The following is a 13,364-nucleotide window of genomic DNA, read 5'->3' on the forward strand; positions in this document are numbered from 1 at the left end:
TTGGTTTCTCAGTGTCCATAATAGTTAAGTATCTAATTACTGTATTAGCTGAATAAATGCAATTGTCAATGCTGCTAACACTGGATGTTCTTGCTTTGACAATATATGAAGATGCCTTGAAGTTCTTGGAAGAGTTTCATTTGTCGGAATCATGGCAGCAATGATGCCAGCTTCATAAAGGATGCCATATTACTTTGAACAGCCCATCGCTACTTATGGAATAGCTTGAACTATACTTGTTTTCTTAATCCTGCTTTCCTGAATTATCCAAGTAACCCCACTAGTTTCTGTTTGCACATTCTAATTAACAGCTGTTCAGACCAATAATTTCTACTATTACTAAATACTTATTACCCGTGTTTCCGCCAAAATAGGACCCAGACTTACATTGTTTTGCCTCCAAAAGGGGCACCAGGTCTTATTTTTTTTGGGATGTCTTACCCGCTTACCTTAGGACCATCGCAGCCAGGCCTCCCAGGCCCCGACACCTATTATGCTGCTGCCCGAGTTCTTCTGTGGCTGCCTACGCATTGTGCCACTGCTGCCACTTGCAGCAGGAGGCCTCGAGGCTCATCGCGCCAATCACACCACTGCCACTGTCACAGCAGGAGGCAGTAGCATGATTGGTGTGATGAGCATCAAGGCCTCTATCTGCGAGCGGCAGCAGCGGCACAATCAACGCAACAAACCTTGCAGCCTCTTGCCCCAAGTGGCTGCAGCATCATCATCAGTGCGATGAGTCTCACGGGCTCTTGCATGCAGCAGCGTGATGCACTACGTGGCATGTGGCTGCAAGCGGTCGCAGAAGTAGTCAGGCAGCGGCATGACAAGCATCGGGGTGTGGAAGGCCTGGCTGCAGCAGTCCTAAGGTAAGCAGGTGCAGGACGCATGGGGCAGCTCCACCCCCTCACCCCTGCTCTAGCATGATTTTTATGCTTGCACTTGGCCCCAAAACTAGGGCTTACTTTTGCGGTAGGGCTTATATTGGGCACATGTGTAAAAATCAAGCTAGGCCTTATTTTGGGATAGGTCTTATTTTGGGGTAAACACGGTATAGTAACTTAAGCAAATTGGATTGACAATCAGTTTTAATTTTGCCATGATTAGTGTCTCGGTGGTTGTGTTCATAAAGCATGCAAATTCATAGTTAATACATCCATCCCACTTATTTAAACCAATTGTCTGGATATTTAGTATTGTATACATTGAGATCAAGAAAACTGGATAGTTAGTATTCAAAATGGTAAGCTAAAATTAACTAAATCCTCATCAATAAGATACTAGCAAACATTGTTTACAACCGATCAATCAGATGCATCTTCTCTTCCACGCATTCCTTGTGTAGCAGATTTCTTGAAAATATCATACTTTCCAGTGGTCTAGGCTGCATTAACAGATGGGTAGTATCAAAATCACTGGAAACAATAGGACCTCTTTATACTGTGCTAGTGAGGCCATACTGTGTCCAGTTCTGGTCACCACGATTCAGAAAAGATGCTGAGGCCCTAGAAAGAATGCAGAGAAAAGCAACAAAAATGATAAGGAATATGGAGGCTAAATCATACAATGAATTAAGGGAGCTAAGTATGTTTAGGCTAATGAAGAGAAGGCTCAGGGGAGTCTTCCGATATTTGAAGGGCTGTCGCAGGAAAGAAGGCACCGATTTATTCTCCATAGCATCTGAGCACAAGACAAGCAGTGGTGGATGAAAGCTTATCAGAGGGAGATTCAACGTGGAACTAAGGAGAAATTTTGTGACACAGCAGTTAATCAGTGGAACAGCTTGCATCCCAGAATTATAGGTACTCCATCACTGGAGGTTTTCAAGAAACAACATTTGTTGGGATGGTATAAGGACTCCTGCCTTGTGCAGGGGGCTGGACTAGAAGACCTCCAAGGTCCCTTCCAACCCTATGATTCTGTGATTCCATGTGCCCAGGATACTGTTCATACATGGCAACCTTAAGGATCTTCATTCTAATGCAAATAACTCTTTGAATTCCACCATATATTTTTACCTGGAAATCATATGCCTACAGAACTAAGTATCTATCTGTGAAGGTGCATTTAAAAAAATATCCGTATGCATGTTCAGAACAACTCAAGTAAAGACTGGAGGAATGGTGAATATGTCAGCCACCATCAAAGCCAAATATAGCTATCTGTATAGTACCAAAGCTCTATGGCAATAATAGATACTTCCCTTGGTGTTGCCAGGCTCCCTAGTTTCCTGCACTTAATTATTTAAAGTACATTTTAATTAAAAAGTAAGTGGCAAAGATGAATACCGCCAAGCAAAGTAGAACACTCCAACATCATCTTCATTTTGCAAGAATGGCCTCAGAGGCATTCTTAGAAAATAAAAATAGCAGGAGGCTGCAAATAATGTTTTGCTTGGAAGTGTGCCCCTGTGCCCAGATCAAGTTAAACTAGGATGGTAAATCGTGAGGTGAGGAGAACAGAACAATTACATGATTTTGTCTAGATTAGCCATTCTTACAGTGACAGTTATTTTGTGAGCAAGCCAGAATGCACTGGAAAGTCTTATGTGTTTTAGGCATTTATATCATACTCCTGTTGTCCCTGGAGTCAAAACTCTGGGAGTGTTTCAGCAAATTTCATATCATCTAAGTTGTTAAGTTTCCAAAAATATTCTCAAGCATAATATGCAGTTAGCCTCAACATTAGTGTCATAGTTAACTTATACAGGCTTCATCTCAATCCTGCCAAGACTGAGTGGCTGTGCATGCCGGCATCTCGGGTCAACCAGACTATTCCATGTTTAATGATGGGGGGTGAGGTGTTACCCCCCGTTGATAGGGCTCGCAACTTGGGCGTCCTCCTGGATTCACGGCTCAATTTTGAAGACCACATAGGAGCCGTGACCATGGGGACTTTTGCCCAGGTTCGCCTGGTGCGCCAGTTGCGACCCTATCTGGACCGAGATGCCCTACGCACAGTCACTCATGCGCTCGTGACCTCCCGTTTAGACTACTGCAACGCTCTCTACATGGGGCTGCTCTTGAGGACCACTCGCAGGCTTCAACTGGTGCAGAATGTGGCCGCGCGAGTTGTGATGGGGGTTTCCCGATACTCCCATGTAATACCTCTACTCCGCGAGCTGCATTGGCTTCCAGTTGCCCTTCGAGTGAGATTCAAGGTGCTGGTGGTGACCTATAAAGCCCTAAATGGCTTGGGTCCGGGTTATCTGAGGGAACACCTGCTGCCGGCATCAAGCTCCCTTCGTCCTGTGCGCTCCCACAGGGAGGGCCTTCTCAGGATACCGCCAGTTAAGGAATGCCGGTGGGTTATTCCCAGGGGAAGAGCGTTCTCTGTGGGCGTGTCAGCCCTATGGAACCAACTCCCAATGGAACTTAGGACTGCCCCTGACCTTCGCTCATTTCGCCAGGACCTGAAAACTTGGCCCAGGCTGAGGGGTTTTAATTTTATTGGGTTTTAGTTTAAATTGGGGACTTGATTTAATTAATTTTAATCTGATTTTAACTTTTGTATGTTTGTTTTTAACTCTCCCTGTAAACCGCCCTGAGTCCTACGGGAATAGGGCGGTATATAAATTTAATAAAATAAATAAATAAATAAATACTGCATTTACCAACATGTCAGTTTTCAGACTGAGATAAGGTGTACAGTATTCCTCTGTTCCATTCTGGGCCCTGCTAATCTGCCAAAATCAGATGACCACAGCTTCATATCATATGATAGCCATAAATTTTGTATCCAGGTGCTGTAAAATATTGCAGATCTGCTATTCAAGATTGTGATAACCAAAACACCCCTGCTTCAGACTTTGAAAGGATACTATCAGTCAAATAGATAGTTCAAAACTTGATAAATTAGTTGCTACCGGAAACTACAGGAAAACAAGAAAGAAAAAAACAACTTTGCTCCTGATTTTAAAGAATAGACAGATTGAGAAGAGTGAAGGCAGTTCTTTAAATAATTCGGTCCTATACTGTTTAATATAATTTCATTAGACTGTAATGTTCACTGAATTAGCCATGTAATGAACATGTCCATAATTATTTCAGGACTATTTAAAGCAAGATATATAATTCCCAAACAAAAATAAAATGCTTTTATCAACTCAGGCATTGTAGAGTCACAGCTAAATTCTGCAGCAAAAATCATTAAAAAGTGCAGTATTCTTTTTTAGGCAATGAGTACATGTTCCTGAATGTGTTAAATGGTTTTGATTAAGAATACAGTAAATCTAGTCCTTTAGGACTGCAAGGAGTTGCCAAACAGGCTCAAAGCAAGCATCTTCTGAGATTCTGAAAGCTTACAAAGGGAGCTAAATAAAATATTCCTTTTGAGGATTGATCTGTGCTTTATTCTTCATTGATTAGAAAAAGCTCATTTCTATTGAGTTATGTCTAATGTGAAAGTTGCAGGACTTGATTGCCTGCATTGAAGAACTTGTTTCTTTGGCATGTTTGAACCATTGTGTCCTGAAGATCAAGGCAAAGATTCATTCAAGTTGAATTCAATTCTTGCTGATGGCATGGCTGCCAAGTTAATGCTTTTCAATATTTGTTTTAATTTGCATTAAACACCAAGACATAACTTGATAGTGACATAGCAGAAATAGATAGTTGTGTCTTCTTTACAATTTCAGTTTTCAGTAATAGCTTTTTCTCTGTGTTTAATGATCTAGAAGATAGAATAAAGAGGCTGAGCCTCCAGCTCCAAACAAAGAGTCCTTCTTCACAAGGGCAGCAGTCCCGTTGCATGTTGCATTCCTTGTTATATTGACTGGTTCTCTCAAGTGTTTGACAATGAGAGCTGCTTTGTATTCAGTACTTTTTCATAGTTATGCCTCTACGTATTCTATCTACAATTGCTCTGCTAAGTCTTCTAGTAAAAGTGCCATTATTGGTATTACTAATATAAGAAAACAAAAAATTACCTACTTGTTTCTAGCAATGCATAAATTACCTAGGAAGTCTACAAGCAAACACCTGGTGAAGAGTAGCAAACTCTAAAAATGCAGGCTTGGATTGTGGTTTAGTGGTAGTAACTCTGAAAGGCAATGAATTGTGCAGCAATTCCTATTGTAAAAATAAGAAGCATTTCATAGAGCAAGATGCTAAGATGGATTCTAAATTAAGGCTATCCAACCATTTTGCTGATTTCTTCAATAGTAAATTCGGCCCTCGATCTGAATATACAAGTTTCTCTAAGTTAGTTTCCAACAGCTACTAAATAGATTAAAGACAAGTACTGTAAGTGTTGTGCCCTATCTGTAAAGCTGAATTATTACAGTATTTTCGAAGTATTTCTAAACAGAATTTAGGGGTATAACTTTCTTTCCCCTCAAGAATCCTTCTACAGGATAATTATGCATAATGTCTCAAGTTTCAGAGAGTTTTTTGTAGCTTTGGAGTTTGGGGATACATATTCCTCAGTTCACCTCCCTCTAGCTCATTCTCTCCTTGCCCAGCTCAGTATCTGCCAGATGTGTTGCTATATAACTTCCAGAAATTGCAGGCAGGTTCAGCATATTTAGACAGCATTCTTTTAAAAGGTCTCCTTGACCCAGGCACCTTCTGAGCTCTTGAACACTGCAAGAAGGGGAATGCTGTTTGTTTGGTTTCTTTGCCCAGAGCACCATAATATCTTAATTAAACTTTGCTTAATTCCCAGCCTGACGCAATGGTGTTTGCTGCAGGTGGGGTCTGGGCTATTGTCACAGGCAGAACTGTCTTGTGATATATCTTGACTGAAATGAAATATACTGGGTTTTTTCCCCCCCCCTTCTGTGAGTGCAGCCATTTGCACACACCCAGGCTAATCCTTAAATTGGAATCAGTGTACACCCAGATAATCCTATTCAATGCAAGCAACCCAGAGGGAACTCAAGCCAGTGGGATTGGGCAATGTAAATTGAACAGCTTTGCTTTCTGTGGTGGAATCCCAGCATTTGCTCCAGTGTGATAAGAGGAAAGAATGTAATTCAGTTTTAGCCGCTGCTCTGATTAAAAGAAAGGCATTATAGTACAGTAGAAGAATTCATATTTTCCAGTTTTCTCTAGCTACAGATCTGAACTTCATAGCCATTGTCTGCGTAGCTTAAATGTCATGGCTTCATAGCAGATCTTGTTTTGGCAAGGGTGATGGTGGTTCATTTTCACATTCTAATTTATCCCAATGTGTGCTATGTTCGGTGGAATCTGTGGTGATTTTATCAGCCTGAGATCTTGTGACAACTTTAACAGTGAAGCTTCTATATTTATATACGTAATGTAAATAATACAAAGCAGAGCATAAATGCATAGTTTGAGTCACAGCCCACTTCATGTATATTTCCTTTTTGAACAAAACCTCTGTCTTCCTAACCTGATACAGTATAAATTTGCTGTGCTTTATTTGTCCAAATTGGTTGTCTGCTTCTCCATATATCATAACCAAATGGTATAGCAGGAGTTGCATAGCTAAACCAATGTTGATATAACTTGCACAGCCCTAATATATCAGTAGGAGGATAGTGATGCTGTTGCTATCCATTCAATTATATCCAATTCTCATCAATTCTATGGACTAACACTTTCCATATTTTCTGATCTTGTATGACTTATTTCAGTTGTTTTATGCTCTGACTGATGTCAGCTTTGATCGTGACTATCCACCATGGTTTTTGGCAGACCCGTTTCCTTTTATTACTGATTACTCCAAGCATAACTGCCTTTTCTAGTGAGTTTGAATCCATGACATGGCTAAAATAAGTAAGGCAGAATTTTGTGATTTTTGTCTTCCAGCAATATGTCTGGTTTTCTGTACTCCATTACTTGCTTTTGGTAACCTTTGCTGCAACTGTTTGATGATAACCCAATTTACCTTAGCTTATTCCTCAGAAACTCGACATTGTTATCTGATGTGTGTTCATGCGGCGCTGAAACTTGCTTTCACCAGTAGCTGCTTCAGCAGTTGGGATTCCTGCTGGACGTGCCCCAGGCACATCATTAAAGCCTTGAGTGCTCATTGTAGGTCTTTGGTCTTCCTCAGATAGCTTCAGGCCTGGGGGGAGGGGGTTTCTACCCACTGGACACCCTATCAGATTCATTTGAGAGTCTTCCATACAATTTTATTGGTGAGGTTTTTACAACATATGTCACCAAGTCTTATCTCAGTCCTCCCCATTTATCTAGGTTTCTGATCTGCATACAAATGCATGGCTAACTCCATTAAACACGCAGTTATGCTGCACAGGCATCCATTTCTACCCACTTCTAATTCAGTTGTGTATATTTACCTGCATCCAACAGTATGTATGCCTGAAATTTGAGATTGTCCTAGCATTTTAATTCATTAGTCTAAAAGAGTAATATGCAGAAGGATAAACACAGTAGCAATCCTATTGGGATATTTCTTAAAAGCAGTTTTAAGCCTCAATCATTTCAGTGTTTGAAAATGTGAAACTTATCCCAGTTAAGCAGCTTCAAACCAGTCAAGGGCAACACTTTTGTATGCCCAATAATAATGATGATTGGGGCTTCGGAGGGGTGAGTATAGCAATAATAACCACAAGTTGGTGTGACTGAAAATGTTGGACCAGTATGTGTATTTTGAAGGACTGAAGGAATTAGAAAGTCAAACAGATGTGTTAAGGACTCAAAAATCCTGCCACCGAAACCTGGTGAGTTTGCCAATAATTTTCAGCTGTGCCATCTGGGAACTACAGATGGGTCAAAAATTGGGGCTAGGGGTTGAAAACAGCCCATAACCTCAAGTATAGAAACAAGAACTTCCTCTGTCATAGGGTAGAGCTGTTTGGCTTTTGAAAGCTGTATAAGTGTCAATTTTCACTACCTTAATAGGTTTAATTCTGCTAAAACAACAGGAAGAAAAGAGGAAAATATGTTTTTTAAAACTGAAGGGTTGGTCTCAAATACTGTAATGCAGAATGGTAACACTAACCTGCCTCCCTGGGTCTGCCAAAGTAATACTAAAAGCAAGCCTGTGCTTGATGGTTCTTACTTACAACAAATTTGTCTTTTTTCTTTTCCTTTAGATAGGAATCTCTCTAATCGTAGTGGGAGGGGAAGATCCACACACCAGATTACCCAGTTCCTCCTCAGCCATTATACACAGAAAGTTTTACATAGCCCTTTGGAATCTGAGGGCTTTTTCAAAATTGTGTGTTCAGTGGCTTTCCCCTCATCCTTAAGTCAGACTGCTAGCATGCAATCTGCTGCCCCAGTTACCTCTTTTGTCTCTTCTTCAAGTCCCTGCAGTCAACCAGTTTTCCTTGGAGGCAGCGAATGACAACGCCTAATACATCTTATAGGGATTGCCCTTAAGACATGTCATAATAAGAAGATGGGAATACCACTAACTGGTGAAGATAAGAATGATTCAACTTTTTTATTTCCCAAGCTCAGCAGAAGGTGGGCCAGTGTCAAGGAGAAACAATGGGGGGGAAAGATGTTGCTATGTCATGCTTGTGCCATGCTTGTGAGTCTTGTTCTATGCAAAGGAAGCTACATACTTGGATTTATAATCCTGGGTAGCAAGTACAGTATGTGCCAAAATTGGTTTGCTTCCTTCCCTCCAGCTTTCCTCACTTGCAATTGGATTCCATCCTCAGCATGTTTATTTAGGATCAAATATTAAACTTGGACAGGGGAGCTTTCAACTGTCATTCTCTAACTGCTCATAATTTGAGCTACAGGGCATGCTCAGCTCTCTGCTGGACCTGGAGCTGTGCAAACTCCACACTAAAACTACCTCTCCTGTTTTCTTATTCAGAGTCTACATAGAAAGCTTATCGACTGTTTTGGAGTGAAAATCTGGAATCCCAGTGCTAATTAATGTCTGTTCAGCTCTTCACCCAGCTGGCACTGAAGGATGCTCATCTTGCAAACCAAGCAGGATAGTACAGCTCAGCTCCTTGCTTTTAATAGCATCAGCTTATTAGCGTGACCTTGATAAGTGGCACACCTTGGGTGGATCCCGTGAGAAAGGCATGGAAAAAGAGACAGTCAATGTCTTTTCTGAACATATATAAGGATATTTGCCCAATCGAGAGCTGATAAATAATGCTATCTACTAGGAAAGCAAATGAGGAAGATAGCTCAGATGTTCTGTGAAGGTTACCATTCCTCCACCTCCAATCCAGTTTTTTCTGTATCAGATGAGAGTGATGCTTTTGATGCAGGTTTGCAGCTCCTCAAGATAATGTTGCATATTTGGGGAGGTGGTACATGGAAAGAGGTTGTACTTCCAGGAAAGTTAGCCCCACACTGACAGTATGCTATCTTTCTAGACCCACCCACAATTTCAAAAGGGTTGGACAGAAATGGGTAAAACACTGCCTGCCTCATACTCTAAGCCAGGGGTCTTCAAACTTGGCCCTTTGATGACTTGTGGACTTCAACTCCCAGAATTCCTCAGCCAGGCACGCTAGCTGAGGAATTCTGGGAGTTGAAGTCCACAAGTCATCAAAGGGCCAAGTTTGAAGACCCCTGCTCAAAGCTCTCTAAATCTTTAGGAGAAAATGGCTGTGTGCAAAAGCAACCCATATCTGATGTCCTGTCCTCTATAAATGTTTTAGAGTAAGCATGGGTGGGGGAAGCACCACAGATTAGTTTCTCTTCCTATATTCTATACCTTGAATAACATAAGAGAGGCAGCAGCCAAATCAAAATAAATCATATATATCATATTCTCATTACTTAAATGTGCCTTATAATGGCCTCTGAGACAGCCAACGTTGCACACGAAGCAGCATACACAAAGTAATAATGTACACAAAGACACATAATATTAATTATGTCATTTTGGTGTGTTACCGGCCACTGTGTTAAGAAGCCATTTAAGGGGGAGCATTGCCTTCATTGCAACTGTACTGGCCTCTTGTTGGTTCCCTCATCCAATTCAAATACTCAATAGTTTTCAAAAGTTCCTTTAAATATACAGTTTGGCCCATGGCTAAACATAGTTTCTGAATTCCGTCCCAGAAAAAGTACAACAAAATAGTATTTATTTTGTATTTTGTAAATTGTTTTTATAATACTTTTAATTGTTTGCTTCACCCAGAGTCACTTGTGAGGATGGGTGGCTATAGAAATCAAATAAATAAAAAGAAAAATATAACAAATAACCTTGCAGGATCCTGGCACACGTATATTCGCCTTTCCTTGCAATGTAAATTGATTTGTTATTAAATATTGTTGAGGTGAATGAAGCTGAACTATTATTCACATGATACTAAGCATTTGTAACATATTGTTTGAGTTTACTATTGAACAATACATATTGATTATTGAATAACAGAATAACTTTTACTTTACTTTACTTTTATTAAATTTGTATACCGCCCTTCTCCCGAAGGACTCAGGGCGGTTAACAGGGCATATATAAATAACAATACAAAAATTAAAAAGGAATTAAACAAATGCCCAATTAAAAATTACAATAACAATAAAAGCAATAAAAGACCCATTTAAAAACCCTAACGTTCCCCATCAGGCCAGACCAGCTAGTTCAAATAAGTGGGTCTTCAGCCCGCGCCAGAAGGAGCGAAGGTCCGATGCCATCCGGAGCTCAACCGGCAGTTGGTTCCATAACGCCGGAGCACCCACAGAGAAGGCCCTCCCCCTGGGGGCCACCAGTCGACATTCCCTGACCGGAGGCACCCTGAGGAGGCCCTCTCTGTGGGCACGCACAGGGCGGAGGGGAGTTGACGCCGGCAGCAGGTGGTCCTCGAGGTACCCCGGACCCATGCCATGTAAGGACTTGAAGATCATAACCAAAACCTTGAACCTCACCCAGAAGACAACTGGTAACCAATGTAGCTCGCGGAGCAAAGGTGTAACATGGGAGTACCGGGAAACTCCCAAGACAACTCTCGCGGCCGCATTCTGTACCAGTTGGAGCCTCCGAGTGGTCTTCAAGGGAAGCCCCATGTAAAGAGCATTGCAGTAGTCCAGGCGAGAGGTCACGAGCGCATGAGTGACCGTACACAGGGCATCCCGGTCCAGATAGGGCCGCAACTGGCGCACCAGGCGAACCTGGGCGAAAGCCCCCCTAGTCACGGCCACTATATGGTCTTCCAGAGTAAGTCGTGAATCTAGGAGGACTCCCAAGTTGCGAGCCCTATCCACGGGGGGTAAGGACTCACCCCCCATAAGAAGAGATGGAATATTTTGAATGTCCCGGGATGCCGGAATGCACAGCCACTCAGTCTTGTCAGGGTTGAGCTGAAGTCTGTTCCTCCCCATCCAGGCCCGAACCGCCTCCAGGCAACGGGACATCACATCGAGGGCATCACTGGGGTGGTTTGGGGTCGAAATGAAAAGTTGGGTATCATCGGCATACTGATGATACCCAACTCCAAAACCACAAATGATCTCACCCAGCGGTTTCATGTAGATGTTGAACAGGAGAGGCGAGAGGACCGACCCCTGAGGAACTCCACAAGCGAGAGTCCTAGGGGTCGACCTCTGCCCCCCTGCCAACACCGACTGCGAGCGTCCCAGGAGATAGGACGAGAACCACTGAAGAACTGTGCCTCCCACTCCCAATCCCCTGAGACGCCGCAGCAGGATACCATGGTCGATGGTATCGAAAGTCGCCGAGAGGTCTAATAGGACAAGGACAGAGGAATGTCCTCTGTCCCGAGCCCTCCAGAGATCATTCACCAGAGCGACCAATGCCGTCTCCGTGCTGTACCCGGGCCTGAAACCCGATTGGAATGGGTCTAGATAATCCGCTTCATCCAGGACCAGGGGAAGCTGATGCGCCACCACACTCTCAACAACCTTCGCAAGAAAGCGAAGGTTGGAGATCGGACGAAAGTTGTTCAAAACAGCTGGGTCCAGAGCAGGCTTCTTGAGGAGAGGTCTCACCACCGCCTCCTTCAAGACGGCGGGGAAATTACCCTCACTCAAGGAAGCAGATATAACTGCCTGGAACCAGCCTCGTGTCCTCTCCCGAGCTGCATAAACCAGCCAAGAAGGGCACGGGTCCAATAAACATGTGGTGGAGCTCAGCCTCCCCATAATCCTGTCCACTTTCTCAGGGGTTACAGAATCAAACTCCTCCCAGATAACATCGACAAGACCGCCCGTGTCCTGATCGTCAGACTCTGCCCGGTTGGAGTCCAGACCGGTCCGAATCTGAGCGATTTTATCCAGCAGATGTTGACCAAACTCCTCGGCACGACCCTGCAAGGGTTCCTCCCTCACCTCCTGATTAAGGAGGGAGCGGGTCACCCTAAACAGGGCGGCCAGGCGATTATCTGCGGACGCGATGAGGGCAGAGAAGTAATTACACCTCGCCGTCCTCATCACTGCGAGATAAGACCTAATAAAGGTTCTTAGTCGCAACCGGTCGGATTCGGATCGACTGGACCTCCAACAGCTCTCTAGGCCCCGTTTCCGACGCTTCATCTCCCGGAGCTCCGTGGAAAACCATGGAGCTCATTGGGATCTGCACCGGGTCAGGGGCCGCAAGGGTACAACTCGGTCAAGTGCCCCAGTGGCCGCCCTTTCCCAGGCTTCCACTAGGGCATCCGCCGAGTTGTGAGCGACGGAGGCAGGTGGGGACCCCAGCGCCGCCTGGAATCTATCAGGATCCATTAAGCGTCTGGGGCGGTACCATCTAATTGGCTCCGTACCCCCACGGCGGGGGGTGGCAAAACGGAAGACCAGCCGCAGGAGGTAATGATCGGTCCATGACAGGGGCATAATAAATGGAGAGCCCCCACCAAGATCATCAAACCACCGTCCAGATAAGAAAACCAGGTCAAGGGTGTGGCCTCCCTCATGAGTTGGTTCAGAAATTACTTGCGTCAGGTCCATGGCCGTCATGGAAGCCATGAACTCCCAAGCTAGCTCAGATGAGCCTCACAGGGATGGTAGATTGAAGTCACCCAAAACTATAAGTTTGGGGAACTCAATCACCAACCCAGAGAGGACATCGAGCAGCTCGGGCAGGGCTGCCGCTGCGCGACTAGACGAAAAGTACACCAGCAGCAAGCCCAACTGCGCCCCCGGACCAAATCTCAAAAAGAGAGACTCACACCCGACTATCTGAGGAACGGTGGTCTCCCACGGACATAAGGTCTCCCTGATAGCTACTGCCACACCCCCACCCCTACCTTGAGCTCGTGGCCGGTGTAGCACCCGGAAACCTGGTGGGCAGAGGTCAACCAAAGGGACCCCACCCTCTGGGCCCAACCAAGTCTCCGTGATGCAAGCCAGGTCCGCGTGCTCACCCTCAACTAAATCCCAAACAAGGGGAGCTTTATTAACCACGGACCTGGCATTCAGGTACACCAGCCGGAGCTCAGGAGGCTGCACATCCTCGCTCCCGGAACCTCGGGGAAGAAACAGAGGGTCGGA

General features: G+C 44.1%; 1 protein-coding gene across 1 annotated transcript in view; it reads right to left on the reverse strand.

The window, feature by feature from the left end:
* Nucleotides 1-979: 979 nt before the first annotated feature.
* VCPKMT (valosin containing protein lysine methyltransferase) overlaps nt 980-13,364 on the reverse strand; it is a 43,483-nt gene continuing 31,098 nt past the window's right edge. The window contains exon 6 of the mRNA XM_081336090.1: nt 980-1,505. Coding sequence (XP_081192216.1) covers nt 1,476-1,505 — 30 coding nt within the window. The 3' untranslated portion in view covers nt 980-1,475. The remainder of the gene's footprint in view (nt 1,506-13,364) is intronic.

The sequence above is a fragment of the Vipera berus genome (genome assembly GCF_964194415.1).
Source record: "Vipera berus genome assembly, chromosome: 1".
Taxonomy (NCBI): domain Eukaryota; kingdom Metazoa; phylum Chordata; class Lepidosauria; order Squamata; family Viperidae; genus Vipera; species Vipera berus.